This window comes from Rana temporaria, chromosome 1 (assembly GCF_905171775.1).
Source record: "Rana temporaria chromosome 1, aRanTem1.1, whole genome shotgun sequence".
NCBI classification, from domain to species: domain Eukaryota; kingdom Metazoa; phylum Chordata; class Amphibia; order Anura; family Ranidae; genus Rana; species Rana temporaria.
In genome coordinates, this window is record NC_053489.1 from 40,944,081 (window position 1) to 40,964,550 (window position 20,470).

General features: G+C 43.3%; 1 protein-coding gene across 1 annotated transcript in view; it reads left to right on the top strand.

Annotated features, from left to right (window-relative positions):
- Nucleotides 1–20,470, top strand: part of MAPK4 (mitogen-activated protein kinase 4) — a 175,690-nt gene that overhangs the window by 101,171 nt on the left and 54,049 nt on the right. The window contains exon 2 of the mRNA XM_040336946.1: nucleotides 7,722–8,961. Coding sequence (XP_040192880.1) covers nucleotides 8,416–8,961 — 546 coding nt within the window. The 5' untranslated portion in view covers nucleotides 7,722–8,415. The remainder of the gene's footprint in view (nucleotides 1–7,721; nucleotides 8,962–20,470) is intronic.

Consider the following 20,470-nt stretch of genomic DNA (forward strand, 5'->3'; position numbering starts at 1 on the left):
TGAGCAGAGCCCTCCGATTCCTCTTCTACCAAATTGTAATGGAACTGGACTGTCTGCCCTCATTTTGTTAGGCGCGGCGCAAACTGTTGTCGTTATATAAATCCTGTATTATAACAATAATAATAATTTGTAGGCAACAGTGAAATTAATGCAGATACATAGATGTAAACCCTGCTGGAGGATGTAAACCCTGCATAAATGTGAACCCTGCTGGATGACAGATAATTTGTTTTGTGCAACACATTTCTATTAACAATTGCCATTTTTTTTTCATAAAATGCTTTTTTTTCTTTCTTTTATTTATTTATTTTATAAAATGCTGCTTTTTTTTATTTTTTATTTTTTTATTTTATAAAATGCTGCTTTATTTTATTTATTTATTTTATAAAATGTTGCTTTTATTTATTTATTTATTTTTATAAAATGCTGCTTTTTATTTTATTTATTTATTTTATAAAATGTTGCTTTTTTTTATTTTATTTTATTTATTTATTTTATAAAATGCTGCTTTTTTTTAATTGTATTTATTTATTTTATAAAATGCTGCTTTTTTTTATTTTATTTCATTTATTTTATAAAATGCTGCTTTTTATTTTATTTTATTTATTTATTTTATAAAATGCTGCTTTTTATTTTATTTATTTATTTTATAAAATGCTGCTTTTTTATTTTAGTTTATTTTATTTCTTTATTTTTATAAAATGCTGCTTTTTTTTAATTATATTTATTTATTTTATAAAATGCTGCTTTTTTTTATTTTATTTCATTTATTTTATAAAATGCTGCTTTTTATTTTATTTTATTTCATTTATTTTATAAAATGCTGCTTTTTATTTTATTTTATTTATTTATTTTATAAAATGCTGCTTTTTATTTTATTTTATTTATTTATTTTATAAAATGCTGTTTTTTTTTTAAATGTATTTATTTTATAAAATGCTGCTTTTTATTTTATTTTATTTATTTATTTTATAAAATGCTTCTTTTTTTTCTATTTTATTTCTTTTATAAAATGCTGTTTTTTTTTATTTATTTTTATTTATTTTATAAAATGCTGCTTTTTATTTTATTTTATTTATTTATTTTATAAAATGCTGCTTTTTTTTATTTACTTTTGTATCACAGTGTGTCCCCAACGCATGGCATCACACCTGCTCTGTGTACAGTGCATTGTGGTTCCATTCATTATGAAAGGCCCCCTAACTCATTTGCCATTAGAGCTCCAGGCAGTGCAGCACGCCATGACACATATCGCGCACCATCCATTTTCAAACGTAGGAATGCGTTGGCAGCCCATTCTTAATGAATTGAACACAGCACACGTTAAATGCATGTGAAATAAAGCGCCTCAATGGAACGCTTGAAGCAGAACTAGGCTATATTCGGCTCCAAAAACTGCAAACACTATTTAACCGCTTCAGTACCGGGCACTTTCACCCACTTCCTGCCCAGGCCAATTTTCAGCTTGCAGCGCTGTCACATTTTGATTGACAATCACGTGGTCATACAACACTGTACCATTGATATTGGGATGCTATTAAAGTTCATGTGTGTGTAAAGGCAGGCGTCCCAATACTTTAGACAATATAATGTGTGTATATATAACGTAAACCAATCAATATACACTTACAGTATTGGGATTTTTTTACCAAAAATATGTAGCAGAATACATTTAGGCCCAAATTTATCAAGAAATATGATTTTTTTTTTTGGATATGTTTTATAGCAGAAAGTAAAAAAAAAAATATATTTTTTTTTTTTTTGTTTTGTTTTGTTTATATCGCACAAAAAAAAAGACAATACCCCAGTGGTGATCAAATACAACCAAAAGAAACCTTGGTTTGAGAGCGTTTTGCAAGACAAGCAAAATGGTCTAATACATTTTGACTTGATATACAAGCAGTGGCCCAGATTCAGGTAGATCCACGCAATATTTGCGTGGGCAAAGGGCAACGATTTTTGCTCTGCGCCCACGCAAATATTTTGATATGCCCGCGATTCACGGAGCAGTAGCTCCGTAAATTGCGCGGGCGATATGCTAAATAGCCGGGCGTAAGGGTGCCTAATGTAAATGATCCCGCCGGGGGCGGGAATCATTTAAATTAGGCGCGCTCCCGCGCCGAGCGAACAGCGCATGCTCCGTCGGGAAACTTTCCCGACGTGCATTGCGGCAAATGACGTCGCAAGGACGTCATTTGCTTCTAAGTGAACGTGAATGGCGTCCAGCGCCATTCACGAATCACTTACGTAAACGACGTGAAATTTAAATTTCACGAGCGGGAAGGGCGGCTATACTTTAGCATTGGCTGCCCCTGCTACAGCAGGAGCAACCTTGCGCTAAAGTCGCCGTACGGAAACTCCGTACCTTGCGTGCGCAGGGCCCGCGCAACTTTTGTGAATCGGTGGTAGTATGCAATTTGCATACTATACGCCGATCACAATGGCCGCGCCCCCTAGCGGACAACGCAAGAATGCAGCCTGAGATATGAAGGCATAAGGAGGCTTATGCCTGTCATATCCTAGGCTGCAGTCCACGTAGCGATGTTCCTGAATCAGGGGCATTCGCTACGCGGGAGCAAAACAGCTATTGCGCCGCGCAACAGCTTCTTGAATCTGGGCCAATATCTTGATATACAAGTAGAGTCATGTCACAACTGAATATAAACAAAATTGGCGTCCTTTTTCCCCCACAAATAGAGCTTTCTTTTGGTGGTATTTGATCACCTCTGCGGTTTTTATTTTTTGCGCTATAAACAAAAATGGAGCGTCAATTTTGAAAAAAAAATGCAATATTTTTTACCGTACTTTTTGCTATAATAAATATCCCCAAACAGATATAAAAAAAACTTTTTTTTCCTCAGTTTAGGCCGATACGTATTCTACTACCTACTTTTGGTAAACAAAAATCGCAATAAGTGTTTTATCAATTGGTTTGCGCAAAATTTATAGCGTTTACAAAATAGGGGATAGTTTTATGGCATTTTTATAAATAATTCTTTTTTTACTACTAATGGCGGCGATCAGCGATTTTTTTTCGTGACTGCGACATTATGGCGGACACATCGGACAATTTTGACACATTTTTGGGACCATTGTCATTTTCACAGCGAAAAGTGCTATAAAAAAATACACTGATTACTGTGAAAATGACACTGGTAGTGAAGGGATTAACCAGTAGGGGGCGCTGTAGGGGTTAAGTGTGACCTCATGTGTGTTTCTAACTGTAGGGGGCGGGGCTGGACGTGTGACATCAGTGATCGTCGTTCTCTATATCAGGGAACAGACGATCACTGGCATTGCCACACAGAAGAACGGGGAAGGTGTGTTTACACACACCTCTCCCCATTCTTCAGCTCCTGTGACCCGATCGCGGGACACCCACGGCGATCGGGTCCGTGGGCGCGGTCACGGCGCTTCGGAGCCGGGTCGCGCGCTCGCGACCCGCGGCTGGGCTCTTAAAGGGGACGTATATATACGTCCCTGTGCCCAGCCGTGCCATTCTGCCAACGTATATCATCGTGCGGCATTAAGTGGTTAAGTAAGCTAAATGTTATTTAAAGAACTATGGTGTTACAATCAATTTTAACAATTATATAATCAAGAGAAACAAAAAAAATTGAAAAGTTATTGAACTTTGAACTTTTACAGTGATATGTAATAAAGAAATAGTATTAATTACTACGAGATGCAGTAACTTATAATAGGACATTAGAGCTTACTATCTAGTATAGTGTTACAGTATAATTGAACATTGTAAAAGTGAGTGTTTCGCTACTATTTTATTATATAAAAATAAATAGGAAAACACAGGATAGAATAAGGAGAAAAGAAAAGACTGATGCCGCGCACACACGATCATTTTTCGGCATGAAAAAAACGTCATTTTTCAAAAACGTCATTTAAAATGATCGTGTGTGGGCTTCACATCATTTTTCAGGTTCTGAAAAACGACAAAAAAAAATTCGAACATGCTGCATTTTTTAACGACGTTTTAAACAATGTAGTTTTTCGGGTTGTAAAAAATTATCGTGTGTGGGCTAAAACGACGTAAAAAAACCCGCACATGCTCAGAAGCAAGTTATGAGACGGGAGCGCTCGTTCTGGTAAAACTACCGTTCATAATGGAGTAAGTTACGGCGGCGTAGTGTATCTTTGGCGGCGTAAGGGCGTGGAATTTAAATGGCTGTGATGGGGGCGTGTTTTATGTAAATACGTCGTGACCCGACGTAAACAACGTTTTTTTGAACGGCGCATGCGCCGTCCGTGGGGGTATCCCAGTGCGCATGCTCAAAATTAAACCGGAACAAGCCAATGCTTCCGACGGTGACGTCATTCTACGCAAATCCCTATTTGCGAACGACTTACGCAAACAACGTAAAAAATTCAAAATTCGACGCAGGAACGACGGCCATACTTAACATTGAGTACGCCTCATAATAGCAGGGGTAACTATACACCGGAAAAAGCCGAACGCAAACGACGTAAAAAAATGCGCCGGCCGGACGTACGTTCGTGGATCGCCATAACTAGCTAATTTGCATACTCGATGCGGAATTCGACAGAAACGCCACCTAGCGGCCGGCGGAAAAATGCACCTGAGATCCAACGGCATACTAAGATGTACGCCTGCCGGATCGATCCCAGATGCCGTTGTATCTTGTTTTGTAGATACAAAACAAAGATACAACGCGGGAACTTTAAAATTACGCGGCGTATCAATGGATACGCCGGCGTAATTCTTTTGTGGATCTGCCCCCTTGTGTATATTATCGTTGGATATGGCATCTAGCTCGCGACCTGGTCCAAATCTTCGTGACCGCGCCCGCGGGACCCGATCGCCGCCGGTGTTCCGCGATCGGGTCACAGGAGCTGTAGAATGGGGAGAGGTGAGTGTAAACAAACCTTCCCCGTTCTTCTCTGTGGCTTGTCACTGATCGTCTGTTCCCTGTCATAGGGAACGACGATCAGTGATCTCACACATCCAGCCACGCCCCCCTACAGTAAGAAACACACAATAGGACACACTTAACCCCTTTAGCGCCCCCTAGTAGTTAACCCCTTCACTGCCATTGTCATTTTCACAGTAATCAGTGCATTTTTATAGCAATTTTTGCTGTGAAAATGACAATGGTCCCAAAAATGTGTCAAAAGTGTCCGATGTGTCCGCCATAATGTCAAAGTCACGAAAAAAATCGCTGATCACCGCCATTACTAGTAAAAAAAAAATAATAAAAAAAAAAATATTAATAAATTAATGTAAATGCTATAACGTTTGCGCAAACCAATCAATAAACGCTTATTTTGCGTTTTGTTTGTTTTTTACCCAAAAAATGTAGAAGAATACATATCGGCCTTAACTGAGGAAAAAAAATGTTATATATATTTTTGGGGGATATTTATTATAGCAAAAAAGTAAAAAATATTGTTTTTTTTTTTAAATTGTCGCTCTATTTTTCATTATAGCTCATAAAATAAAAATGGCAGAGGTGATCAAATACCACCAAAAGAAAGCTCTATTTGTGGGGAAAAAAGGACACCAATTTTGTTTGGGAACCACGTCGCACGACCGCGCAATCGTCAGTTAAAGCGACGCAGTGCCGAATCGTAAAAAGGGGCAAGGTCCTTTTCCTGTCCGGGGTCTTAAGCGGTTAACCACTTCCCGCCCGGTCAATAACAGATTGACGTCCGGGAAGTGGTTCTGAAATCCTGACTGGACGTCTATTGACGTCCTGCTGGATTTCATGCCCTTGCGCGCCCGTGGGGATGCGCATCGCGGTGATCGGTAATGCGGGGTGTCAGTCTGACACCCTGCATCTCCGATCTCGATAAAGAGCCTCCGGCGGAGGCTCTTTACCACGTGATCAGCCGTGTCCAATCACGGCTGATCACGATGTAAACAGGAAGAGCCGTTGATGGCTCTTTCTCACTCGCGTCTGACAGACGCGAGCAGAGGAGAGCCGATCGGCGGATCTCCTGACAGGGGGGGATTGTTTATCAGCACAGCCCCCCCTCGGATGCCCACACTGGACCACCAGGGAAGCCCACACTGGACCACCAGGGAAGGGCAGAAAAAAAAAGGGAAAAAAAAGGGCAGTAGTAAAAATAAAAAAAGGGCAGTAAAAAAAAAAAATAGATGCCAATCAGTGCCCACAAATGGGCACTGACTGGCAACATGGACCCCTCAGTGATCATCAGTGCCACCCCTCAGTGTCCATCAGTGCCACCCCACAGTGTCCATCAGTGCCACCCCACAGTGCCCATCCATGCCCAGTGCCCACCTATCAGTTCCCATCTGTTCCACCCACAAGTACCCATCAGTGCCACCATAAGTGCCGCCCATGAGTGCCCATATGTGCTGTTTAACCGCTTAACGACCGCCGCATGTATATGTACGTCCACAGAATGGCACGTACAGGCAGATGGGCATACATGTACGTCCCTGCCTTTCCGCGGGTCAGGGGTCCGATCGGGACCCCCCTGCTAAATGCGGCGGTCGGAAATCGTCGGGGAGCGTTCCGGGAAGAGGGCGCGCCTATTCGTTTCTAGCCGCCCCCTCGCGATCGCTCCCCGGAGCTGAAGAACGGGGAGAGCCGTATGTAAACATGGCTTCCCCGTGCTTCACTGTGGCGGCGTATCGATCGAGTGATCCCTTTTATAGGGAAGACACAATCGATGACGTCAGACCTACAGCCACACCCCCCTACAGTTGTAAACACACACTAGGTGAAGCATAACTCCTTCAGCGCCCCCTGTGGTTAACTCCCAAACGGCAACTGTCATTTTCACAATAAACGATGCAATTTAAATGCATTTTTTGCTGTGGAAATGACAATGGTCCCAAAAATGTGTCAAAATTGTCCGAAGTGTCCCCATAATGTCGCAGTCATGAAAAAAATCGCTGATCGCCGCCATTAGTAGTAAAAAAAATAAAAATGCAATAAAACTATCCCCTATTTTGTAAACGCTATACATTTTGCGCAAACCAATCGATAAACGCTTATTGCGATTTTTTTTACCAAAAATAGGTAGAATACGTATCGGCCTAAACTGAGGAAATTTTTTTTTAATATATGTTTTTGGGGGATATTTATTATAGCAAAAAGTAAAAAATATTGCATTTTTTTTTTAAATTGTTGCTCTATTTTTGTTAATAGCGCAAAAAATAAAAATGGCAGAGGTGATCAAATACCACCAAAAGAAAGCTCTATTTGTGGGGAAAAAAAGACACCAATTTTGTTTGGGAACCACGTCGCACGACCGCGCAATCGTCAGTTAAAGCGACGCAGTGCCGAATCGTAAAAAGGGGCCAGGTCCTTTACCTGCATAATGGTCCGGGGTCTTAAGCGGTTAATGATGAAGACTTCCATGCGTTGGCAATGGTCTGCTTTGCGGCTGTGGTAATTTGTAGAAGTAGATGATAAATTTGAGTACATCGTAGCATGACTGCGCAATTGTCATTGAAAGTGCGAGAACGCTGAAAAATTGGCCTGGGAAGGAAGGGGGGTGAAAGTGCCCAGAATTGAAGTGGTTAAACAATTTTGCACTTTGATTGTTTAACGCACTCGACGGGGAAGAATGCAGTTGTATAGGTGAGCAAAGATAATGAATTACCAAAGGTCATCGCAGTTCTTCCCATTAACTTTCACACAGTGAGAATTAACATTACAAGCCGCTCACCCTTATTGTCCTAACAGTTCAATCCATTTTCTGCTTGTTTTCAGAGAGACCGCTAAAGCCTAGGAGGCCGTCTGCATACTACAATACAGGTCACCGGAGTCCTTTTCACCGGTAAAGATCAAGGATCAGTCACTCGAAGGAAAAAGAGGAAGATGACAGCGGGATCAACAAGAATCTTCCAGGACGTCTCTATCAGGACGCTCATCGCCTCTTCGTTCTGCTAACCCGTCTTTACCGGGGTGCAGGAGATGAGATTGGCCTATGGTCATCGCAAAACCCAAATCCCTGCTGGTCTATTAATTATCGAACAAGAACAGGCGGCAAGAACGACTCGGCTGTCTCCTAAAGAGGATAAATAGTCGGTGACGTGAGTTTGCGCTGTACCTAATGGCACACTGGAGTGACATCACAGCCTCCGCCGTCAAAGTAATGATTACAAAGCCAGCATGATATATTTCTGGGTGACACCTATACACTGTAGACAAATCCTCATCTGCTGCAAGGTGGGATAACCAAGCTGAGCCTTGCTGAGCTATTTTGGGTTTGAAAACAAAAGAACTTTTAACTTTTTTAGTTATTTATATCTTCAGATTTTATCTATTTTTTTGCTGAAACTTCTTTTTTAATCAGAATCTTTTGGTATTACAAAGATTTGAAAGATTGCTGCTTCTTGTTTCATAACTTGGTCTTAGCAATCGTTTTTCTGGAGCTCCTTTTTTTTTTCGAAAAAAAAGCGCCATGGCGGAAAAGTGCGACTTCATTGCTAACATGTACGGCTACGATTTAGGAGGCCACTTTGTGGATTTTAAGCCGTTGGGTTTTGGAGCCAACGGGTTGGTTCTGTCGGCTACGGACAGCAAAAATTGTCGGAAGGTGGCGGTGAAGAAGATAACCATCGGCGACTGTCGGAGCATGAAGCACGCCTTGCGGGAGATAAAGATCATCCGACGTCTTAGTCATGACAATATCGTGAAGGTGCATGCCGTATTGGGGCCAAGAGGGGCTGACCTGCAGGGGGATATATTTAGGTACAATGTGGTGTACATCGTCCAGGAACACATGGAAACGGATCTTGCTCATCTTCTAGAACAAGGTCCTCTTAGCGAGGAGCATGCCAAGCTGTTTATGTACCAGCTGCTTCGAGGCCTGAAGTACATCCACTCGGCCAATGTCCTACACAGGGACCTGAAACCAGCTAACATTTTCATCAGTACCGAGGACCTGGTGCTAAAAATTGGAGACTTTGGTCTGGCGAGGATTGTGGATCAACACTACTCACACAAGGTAAGTCCAGATACATTTATATCATGTATACTTGTCTACTGATCTGGGGGATCTGGGGGTCTTGGTAGATCATAAGCTCAATAATAACATGCAATGCCAAGCTGTGGTTTCCAAAGCGAGCAAAGTCCTTTCTTGTATAAGAGAGGTATGGACTCCAGAGAGAGAGATATCATTTTGCCCCCTGTACAAATCATTAGTAAGACCTCATCTGGAATATGCAGTTCAGTTTTGGGCCCCAGTTCTCAAAAAGGATATCAGGGAACTGGAGAAAGTGCAGAGAAGGGCAACCAAACTGATAAGAGGCATGGAGGAGCTCAGCTATGAGGAAAGATTAGAGGAACTGAATTTATTCACTCTTGAGAAGAGGAGAATAAGGGGGGGGGGGGATATTATCAACATGTACAAATATATAAGAGGTCCATACAGTGGACTTGGTGTTGAGTTATTCACTTTACGGTCAACACTGAGGACAAGGGGGCACACCACCAGATCTCCACTGGAAACGATCCGCCGGAACGTTTCCAGCGGAGATTCCTCCTCCGGATTTGGATCCGATGGCATGTACACACCATCGGATCCAAATCCGTGCGGAATTCATCCGCGGTGACGTGTCGCGCCGTCGCCGCGACGATGACGCGGCGACGTGCGCGACGCTGGAAGGTAAGTACTTCCACGCATGCGTCGAATCATTACGACGCATGCGAGGGAGGGGAGCGGACGGATCGATCTGGTGAGTCTGTACAGACCACCGGATCAATCCGCTGGAGCCGATTCAAGCGGATAGATTTCTTAGCATGCTAAGAAATTTATATCCGCTTGAAATCGATCGGCCCGAGGAATCTCCGCGGATAAATATCTGCTAGGCCGTACAGACGACCGGATTTGTCCGCTGGAACTGATCCGCGGATCAATCCCAGCAGATAGATCCGGTCGTGTGTACAAGGCCTTAACGTCTAGAGGAAAAGAGATTTCACCTCCAAATACGGAAAGTTTTTTTCACAGTAAGAGCTGTGAAAATGTGGAACAGGCTCCCTCCAGAGGTGGTTCTGGCCAGCTCAGTAGATTGCTTTAAGAAAGGTCTGGATACTTTCCTAAATGTACATAATATAACGAAGTACTAAGATTTGTAGGTAAAGTTGATCCAGGGTAAATCCGATTGCCTCTCGGGGGATCAGGAAGGAATTTTTTCCCCTGCTGTAGCAAATTGGATCATGCTCTGCTGGGGTTTTTTGCCTTTCTCTGGATCAACTGTGGGTATGAAGTTGGGTGTATGGGATTGTACTGTGTTTTTTATTGTGTTTGTTTATTTTTTGTGGTTGAACTGGATGGACTTGTGTCTTTTTTCAACCTGACTAACTATGTAACTGACACAACTTTGCTACAGTAAATCAGATTTTTCTCGGAATGACGACTCTAGTGAACTTTTCTGAGCACCCATTTCGTCCTTTCTGTTTTAAAAGTGAATTATTAGATGCTACAACAGAATGGTGGTGCTTAAAACTATTGTTATAACATAGTTGTGCAAATACGCTATACTATTGGTCTCCAAACTGCGGTCCTTTTGCTTGCTTGTATCTGGCCCTTGGGGCAATATTTCATTCACTGACAGTGGCGGTGCAGTGCGTCTATAGAGGGTGCTGGAGCGCCGCCCCCTCTGGCTCTCGCACCGCCACTGAAATAACATAGATTTGTGCATTGCGTGAATCTATGTTATTGTTGCCGGCCGCTGCCGCTGACTAGTCAGATGGCCGGACGGCGAGCGCCGGCCACCTGAATAACGGCAGCTGGTTGGCTGTGCGGAAGTGCCTATCAGAGCCAGCGGCTCTGATAGGCTTTCCGAGTACAGCCCTCCGGCTTTCCGAAGCTTATCTAAGGGACGTACGGGTGGTGCGTTCCTTAGATAGGACTGACAGGTGTCTCAGCCAATCAGGTTTCGCCCGTTCTGGTTACCGGTAAAAATTCGAAAAGCCGCGGAACACCCTGTTAAAGTCTATGGGAGAAATCTAAAGTGCTAATTTTAAAGGCTAATATGCAATTTATTGTCCTAAAAAGTGTTTGGGGACCTGGGTCCTGTCCCAGGGGACATGTATCAATGCAAAATGTTTTTTCGGGAGCAGTGAATTTAATAATGCTAAAAGTGAAACAATAAAAGTGAAATATTACTTTAAATGTCGTACCTATGGGGGGGGGTATAAAGTTAGCATGTGAAATGGTGCATGTTTCCAGTACATAGAACTGTCCCTGTACAAAGTGTCATTTCTGAAAGGAAAAAAAGTCTTTTAAAACCGGACTTGCAGCTATAATGAATTGTCGGCTCTGGCAATTCAGAGAGAATTCATTCATAAAAAATAAATAAAAAATAGCGTGGGGGTCCCCCCAAATTCCATTACCAGGCCCTTCAGGTCTACGTAAACGACGTAAAATAAGACGGTCCATACCTTACCATGACTTACACCTGCTTTATGAGGCTTAACTATACGCCGGACGTAAGCCTTACGCAAACCGCGTATATTATGCGCCGGGCGCACGTACGTTCGTGAATCGCCGTATCTCCCTCATTTGCATATTTGCAATGAGGCGGCCAGCGTAAATATGCGCCCAAGATACGCCGGCGTAGGAAAGTTACGTCGGTTAGAGGAAGCCTATTTTCAGGCGTATTTAGTTCTATGGGCACGGCACATAGATAAGACGGCGCACATTGACACTTACGCGGCGTATCTGTAGATACGTCGGCATAAGTGCAAGGTGAATCCAGGCCTGTATGTTTGCATATGACTCATTTGGAGCATTCACCTGCAGCTTGTTTTCCACTACAGTCTTTATGATTGGGCACAATTCCTGCCAATGACGCCAATGATGGGGCACAATTACTACCAATGACACTACCAGTGATGAGGCACAATTCCTCCCCATGACAATAAAACAATAAAATGATAATTCTCCCACTCTACAAGACTCTGGTCTGGCTGCACCTGGAGTGTGCTGTCCAGTTCTGGGCACCAGTCCTCAGGAAGGATGTCCTGGAAATGGAGAGAGTACAAAGAGGGGCAACAAAGCTAATAAAGGGTGTGGAGGAAATTAGTTATGAGGAAAGGTTGTGAGCACTGAACTTATTCTCTCTGGAGAAGAGACGCTTGAGAGGGGATATGATTTCAATTTACAAATACCGTACTGGTGACCCCACAATAGGAAGGGAGTTTAACAAGACACGTGGCCACTCATTAAAATTAGAAGAAAATAAGTTTAACCTTAAATTACGTAGGAGGGTTCTTTACTGTAAGAGCGGCAAGGATGTGGAATTCCCTTCCACAGGCGGTGGTCTCAGCGGGGGGGCATCGATGGTTTCAAGAATCTATTAGATAAGCACCTGAAAGATACTGACATATACTGGACAGCCTTCCCAGAAGAGGTGAAGCTGTTATAGCTGCAAAGTGTGGGCCAACTCAATATTGAACCCTTCGGACTAAGACTGGGATGGCATTAAAGTTCATGTGCATGTAAAGGCAGGCGTCCCAATACTTTTTACAACATAGTGTATATGCAGTATGTCTGTGTTACTTAATTATAAGCTTCTGCTCTGCTCATGCTTTTTCTAGGTCACAGACGTAATAAGCACAGGAGCCATAAAAAGGTTACAGGTACCAAATAGAGCGTTGGGCTAAAATGAACCCGTATTTTGCCCTTGTAGTCCAAAGCAACAGGTTGACTTTAAATTAGAATTTCAGGCTGAAGCTAACTAGTCCTAAAAATGCTCCCTTACCCCCTCCTAACACTTACGCTGACTATCCTGTGTAAGAAAGATGTATATACTTACCTAAAATCAGCCGACTCCGGTCCTGTGCAGCCAGCGACAGCTGCAGGGGAGAGGAGGAAGTGCAGACAACGGATGGCCATAGGAAGCCTATGGGTGATGTCGCTGCTCTAGGTGTTCCCAGACATTATTTTTGGAGAATAAGGATATTGCTCAGTGTCACTTTAACCACTTGCCGACCAGCGGCCACAGTTATACGGCGGCAGGTCGGCTCTGCTGGGCGAGATCACTTAGATCTACGTCATGTCGCCGAGAAGCCAATAGGGGCGCGCGCGCCGCCGGAGGCATGCACTCGTACCCCCCGCTCGCCCCTGGCGGGCGCGATCACCGCCGGGCACCCGCGATTGCTTGTTACAGAGCGAGAACCAGGAGCTGTGTGTGTAAACACACAGCTCCTGGTCCTGTCAGGGGAGAAATGCTGATCTTCTGTTCATACAATGTATGAACCACGATCAGTCATTTCCCCTAGTGAGTCCCACCCCCCCCTACAGTTAGAACACACCCCGGGAACATACTTAACCCCTTCCTCGCCCCCTAGTGTTAACCCCTTCCCTGCCAGTGGCATTTTTATAGTAATCAATGCATTTTTATACCACTGATCGCTATAAAAATGCCAATGGTCCCAAAAATGTGTCAAAAGTGTCCGCCATAATGTCGCAGTACCGATAAAAATCGTTGATCGCCGCCATTACTAGTAAAAAAAAAATAAAATATTAATAAAAATGGCATAAAACTATCCCCTATTTTGTAAACGCTATAACTTTTGAGCAAACTTTTGGGAGTCATGTCGCACGACCGCGCAATTGTCAGTTAAAGCAACGCAGTGCCGAATCGCAAAAAGTGGCCTGGTCTTTGACCAGCAATATGGTCCGGGGGTTAAGTGGTTAAGAGGGAAATTCCTGCATCTTCAGTTCAGCTCTTGTCATTATCCTTCTTGGGTTCTGAGATTTGTAGATGTAGTGGGTACATTCTGAATCTCACATGGAATGTTGTCAGCTAGCCAGGGTATAAATTCCACCTGAGTCTGAGCCGAACACTGAGCTCCCCTTCATCTACAACACCACAGGTATTATCCTCACTATAAGGAATATAAATGTAGATTTTTCTGCACAAACTTGCCTGAAAGTTAGAAAGTTTCAATTAAAAAAAAAAATATTTAAAATAAGTTTTACTGATTCAAGTAATTAATAAAAGCTCTTTATTAGTTACTTGATTAGGAAATATCTTTCTTAGAGCCGGTTCACAGTGTTGTCCCTATAGTTTTTAACCACTTAAGGACCGGACCAATATGCTACTAAATGACCCAAGGGGTTTTTACAATTCGGCACTGCGTCGCTTTAACAGACAATTGCGCAGTCGTGCGAAGTGGCTCCCAAACAAAATTGGCGTCCTTTTTTTCCCACAAATAGAGCTTTCTTTTGGTGGTATTTGATCACCTCTGCGGTTTTTATCTTTTGCGCTATAAACAAAAATAGAGCGACAATTTTGAAAGAAATGTAATATTTTTTACTTTTTGCTATAATAAATATCCCCCAAAAACATATATTCGATTTTTTTTTTCCTCAGTTTAGGCCGATACGTATTCTTCTACCTATTTTTGGTAAAAAAAAATCGCAACAAGCGTTTATCGATTGGTTTGCGCAAAATTTATAGCGTTTACAAAATAGGGGATAGTTTTATCATTTTATTTTTTTTGCTACTACTGGCAGCGATCATTGATTTTTTTCGTGACTGCGACATTATGGCGGACACTTCGGACAATTTTGACACATTTTTGGGACCATTGTCATTTTCACAGCAAAAAATGCATTTAAATTGCATTGTTTATTGTGAAAATGAGAGTTGCAGTTTGGGAGTTAACCACAGGGGGCGCTGAAGGAGATAGGGTTCACCTAGTGTGTGTTTACAACTGTAGGGGGTGTGGCTGTAGGTCTGACGTCATCGATCGAGTCTCCCTATAAAAGGGATCACTCGATCGATGCAGCCGCCACAGTGAAGCACGGGGAAGCCGTGTTTACATACGGCTCTCCCCGTTCTTCAGCTCCGGGGAGCGATTGTTTATAGCCGCGCCCTCGTCCCGGATCGCTCCCCGCGGGAATCCGACCGCCGCATGTAGCGGGGGGGGGGGGGGGTCCCGATCGGACCCCCGACCCACGTCTAGGCAGGGACGTACAGGTATGCCAATGTGCCTGTACGTGCCATTCTGCCAACGTATATGTACATGCGGCGGTCGGGAAGTGGTTAAGGACCGTCTCCTGCAGATATACGTCAGCAGAATGGCACGGCTGGGCACAAGCACGTACAGGTACGTCCTCTTTAAATGCCCATGTGTGTAAACACAGCTTCCCCGTTCTTCACTGTGGCGCCGTCATCGATCGTGTGTTCCCTTTTATAGGGAACCACAATCAATGACGTCACACCTACAGTCACACCCCCCCCTACAGTTAGAAACACAGATGAGGTCACACATAACCCTTTCAGCGCCCCCTTGTGGTTAACTCCCAAACTGCAATTGTCATTTTCACAGTAAACAATGCATCTTTGATGCATTTTTTGCAGTGAAAATGACAATGGTCCCAAAAATTTGTCAAAATTGTCCGAAGTGTCCGCCATAATGTCGCAGTCAAAAAAAATCGCTGATCGCCGCCATTAGTAGTAAAAAATTTTTTTTTTATAAAAATGCAATAAAACTATCCCCTATTTTGTAAACGCTATAAATTTTACACAAACCAACCAATAAACGCTTATTGCGATTTTTTTTACCAAAAATAGGTAGAAGAATACGTATCGGCCTGAGGAAATTTTTTGGGGGATATTTATTATAGCAAAAAGTAAAAAATATTGCATTTTTTTCAAAATTGTCGCTCTATTTTTGTTTATAGCACAAAAAATAAAAACCGCAGAGGTGATCAAATACCACCAAAAGAAAGCTCTATTTGTGGGAAAAAAAGGACGCCAATTTTGTCTGGAAGCCACGTCGCACGACCGCGCAATTGTCAGTTAAAGCGACGCAGTGCCGAATCGCAAAAACTGGCCAGGTCCTTTAGCTGCCTAAAGGTCCGGGTCTTAAGTGGTTAATAAAAGCTCTTTATTAATTACTTGATTAGAAAATATCTCTCAGAGCCAGTTTACACTGGGATCCGACTTGAAGTTGCCCCAAGTCAGCCCAAGTCGCGTGGTTGAGAAAATCAATGGAAGTGAATGGAGCCGTCTTAATACACACTACTTAAGTCGCTCCGACTTCAGAAAAGGTTCCTGTACTACTTCAATCCGACTTCTAGGCAACTTGTACCCTATGGCCCATATTCTCAAAAGAGATACGACGGCGCATCTCCAGATACTCCGTCGTATCTCTGCCTAGCGCCGTCGTATCTATGCGACTGATTCTTAGAATCAGTTACGCATAGATATCCCTTAGATCCGACAGGCGTAAGTCTCTTACGCCGTCGGATCTTAACTGCAATTTTTTTTTTGCCCGCTAGGTGGCGCTTCCGTCGATTTCCCCGTCGAGTATGCAAATTAGCTAGATACGCGAATTCCCGAACGTACGCGCGGCCGACGCAGTAAAGTTACGACGTTTACGTTAGGCTTTTCCCGGCGTAAAGTTGCCCCTGGGTCTATGAGGCGCAGTCAATGTTAAGTATGGCCGTCGTTCCCGCGTCGAAAATTTAAAAAGTTACGTCGTTTGCGTAAGTCGTCCGTGAATGGTGCTGGACGTAATTTACATCCACGTCAAAACCAATGACGTCCATGCGACGTCATTTAGAGCAATGCACGCTGGGATTTTTTAGGGACGGCGCTTTCGCAGTTCGTTCGGCGCGGGGACGCGCTTCATTTAAATGATACACGCCCCCTACCCGTCAAATTTGAATTCCGCGGGGTGATTTACGTTACGCCGCCGCAACTTTACACGCTAGTGCTTTGTGAATAAAGCACTTGCCTGAAAAACTTGCAGCGGCGTAACGTAAATCAGATACGTTACGCCCGCCCAAATTTACGCCCATCTACGAGTATCTGGGCCATTGATTTCAATGGAAGTTGCCTCAGAAGTCGGATCACTGTCTTAACTGAAGCAACAATACAGGAAGAGAACATACATTTCTCAGGCAAACCCCTCCCTTCCACAGAGCTGATTGTTGTTTGATTGGCCACTGGAAGTCCTCCTGTCCTGGAGGCGACTTGAAGTTGCCTTGTAAGTTGCCTGATGATTCATACTCAAGTCGTGTCCAAGTTGCCTCCCAAAGTCGTGCTGGAAGTCATGTTGCCCCTATAGTTGTACTTTTAACAAAAACAAAACTTTATTAATTATAAAGCCTTCATGCACACTGGATGTTTGGCCATCTCTCCTAGATGTCTTTCTCCTGGCAGCAGCATTCTGGCATTTTGGAGCTGTATGATCCTAGTCTGAGGCTTTCAATGGTTGGGGCTAGAGCCATAGTTGCCAACATTTGTCCAGGGACACTTTGCAGCACAGCTATTAATTAATTAATTACCACACTCACTTCCCCGAAGCTCCACCCACTCCGCATAATCTTCGCCAGGCGAAGATTATGCGGAGTGGGTGGAGCTTCGGGGAAGTGAGTGTGGTAATTAATTAATAGCTGTGCTGCAAAGTGTCCCTGGAATTTTTTTTTAAATGTTGGCAACTATGCTAGAGCTGTGTGATTTTGGGCCAAAAAAATATCTACGATTTAATAAAAAAATCTAGATTCACGATTCATTTTTTTTTACTGATGGACACCACGCTGGTCCTAAGTTTTTAGGCAAGGTCACGGCTTCGGGCCTAGTCTGCCGCGATCCTGGGAAAAGGCCGCAGACTAGGCCGAAGCCGCGGCCTCGCCTAAAAAATCCTGCCCGCAGCTCGCCACGATCCTGGGAAAAGGTCAAGAGCGGCGTCCGGCCTCGCTGCCTTTTCCCAGGAACGCGGCGAGCAGGATTTTTTAGGCAAGCCCACGGCTTCGGCCTAGTTCACGGAGCAGAAATAGAGTGCAGCACCAGGCCTAGTGGCACAACTCAGCGCCTTGGTGTGAGGTAATTTCTGATAAAATGATTGATCATATGGGACAACAAGATTATCTCAGTATATCAATATTAGACACGGAGCGCTGGTCTTATGGAAGAAAAAATAGAAAAAAATAGATTTGGTCAAAATCTGAATCGATTTCTCCTTGCAACTCGATTCAAGATTCAAATCGATGTTCTCCCCAGCCCTTGTTGGGCCAGTGCCATAATATAAATGAAACAGTTGCCTGGGGGACCCTTCCCTAGGCATCAACAGTCCAAGATTCCACAGGCAAGGCCCATCGTGCTCCATCCAAGGGTAGGGTGACCAGACATCACCGCTTTCCGGGGACAGTCCCCTGATTGGGAACACTGTCCCCTGACCAAGTTTGTCCCCGGATTAGATTTAAACAGGGGCTGGGGCAATTTCAAAGACAGTCAGTGCAGAATAAAAAAGAAAATCGAAATGACAACATTCACCAAACCATGTGGTTTTTCAGCTCTTTACCGCCACCCTTTGGGCAACTTCTGCTATTGTTGTCTGATGTTTAGCGTTGGCTCTGAGCATGCGTGTTTCTACTTTGGATTTTAGTTGGATGGACTTGGGTACACACAATCGTATAATCCAACGTAACAGATTTATTGTCAGACAGTTGGTGAGCATGAACAGCCAACATTTGTTGTCGTTAATTCCGCCAACAATTGTCTGATGGAGCATACACACGGTCGGATTATCCGCCACAACACGTCCATAAGACAATTATTGTCGTAAAATCCGATCGCGTGTACGGGCCTTAACTTTAAATTTAAAGCCTAACTTTTTGCCCCCCCCCCCAAATTGTCACACCTTCCTGAATTTAACAGAACAAAATATTACAGCGCACACATGCAAAAATTACATTTAACTCCTGCAAAGTTAGTTAAAACACCCGAACATTTAAAAAAAATATGGGGCTTTAGTCACACCATATGGCTTCATGGTACTTAAGATCACTTACTGCGTCAAAGTACCCCATTGTCAGTGGGTCCTACACTATCTATAGAATGGAAGATCTTGTTTCATATAGAGGAGTGTATTTCTCCCTCGGTTCAGAGAAGCAGGATCTTCCATTCTATAGATAGTGTAGGACCCACTGATAATGGGGTACTTTGATGCAGTAAGTGGGCTTTAAGCACCATATAGCCATATGGTGTGACTAGATCCCCATATTTTTTTTAAATGTTCAAGTGTTTTAAATAGCCTTGTAGGAGGTAAATGTATTTTTTGCATATGTGTGCTGTTATATTTTGTTCTGTTTGTATGATCTTATACATGATCTTATGGCTGCACCATCTTTAATGCATTTTTTAGGATGAGCCCCCAAATCTTTGTTTGACCTTCCGGGAATTTGTCACACCAGTTCATTGTGAATGAAGAGCACTATGGTAACACCCATGTAGGGGGTAGGACCATTGCACCCTGCACTCACAGTATAATCCTCAATCTTCCGGATTGAGTGATGCTGAATGTTATTCAAACTAGAAGACTGAGGACATCTTGTGGTGAAGAATAGGTACTGCAAGTCTTGGTTAAAGGTGAGAATTTCACCCAAAACTGCTTGTTTTTATATAACATATGGACTACATAAAAAAAAAGAAGCACATAATTATTATTATTATTATTATTATTATTATTATTATTATTATACAGGATTTATATAGCGCCAACAGTTTGCGCAGCGCTTTATAATTGGGTTTTAACCCTCCCTCAACATAAAATCAACCAGCTAGATGTGTATAGTCACCTCTTGTGCCAAGCTATTCTGATTCTCCTGATCATACCATGACTGCCCAGTATTCATTCAGTAAACTAGGCATGTACTAGGGGCCAGATTCACATACAATTGCGGCCGTGTAGCGTAACCTGTTTACGTTACACCGCCGCAAGTTTACAGTGTTAGTGCCCGATCCACAAAGCACTTACCTGTAAACTTGCGGCCGTGTATCGTAAACACGTCCGGCGCAAGCCCGCCCAATTCAAATGGGGCGGGTACCATTTAAATTAGGCGCGCTCCCGCGCCGGACGTACTGCGCATGCTCCGTTCGCAATTTTCCCGACGTGCTTTGCGCGAAGTACGGCGGCGTGACATGTTTGTGAATCGCGACGTGCGTAACGTACTTACGCCGGGAAAAAAAAAATTCAAAAGCGACGTGGGAACGACGGGCATACTTTAACATGGTGGAGTAATTTTACACCATGTTAATAGCAGCCCTAACTTTGCGACGTGAAACTAAGACTTGCGCCGACGTAACGACGGGAAAAACCTTTGTGGATCGCCGTAACAGCTAATTTGCATACCCGATGCTGGAATACGACGCAAACTCCACCCAGCGGCGGCCGAGGTACTGCATCCTAAGATCCGACGGTGTAAGTCAATTACACCTGTCGGGTTTTAAGGGCTATCTATGCGTAACTGATTCTATGAATCAGTCGCATAGATACTCTGAGAGATACGGCGGCGTTTCAGAGAAACGCCGTTGTATCTCTTCTGTGAATCTGGCCCTAGGACCTGGTGATACTAAGAAAGATTAAAATTAGCATTCTGAAAAATATATCCATAGTTGCTCTCTTAAAGCAGAGGTTCACCCTAAAAACAATTTTCTAACATTACATTGTGCTCACTCTCGACATTGACATTACGCTGATGTATTTTTTTT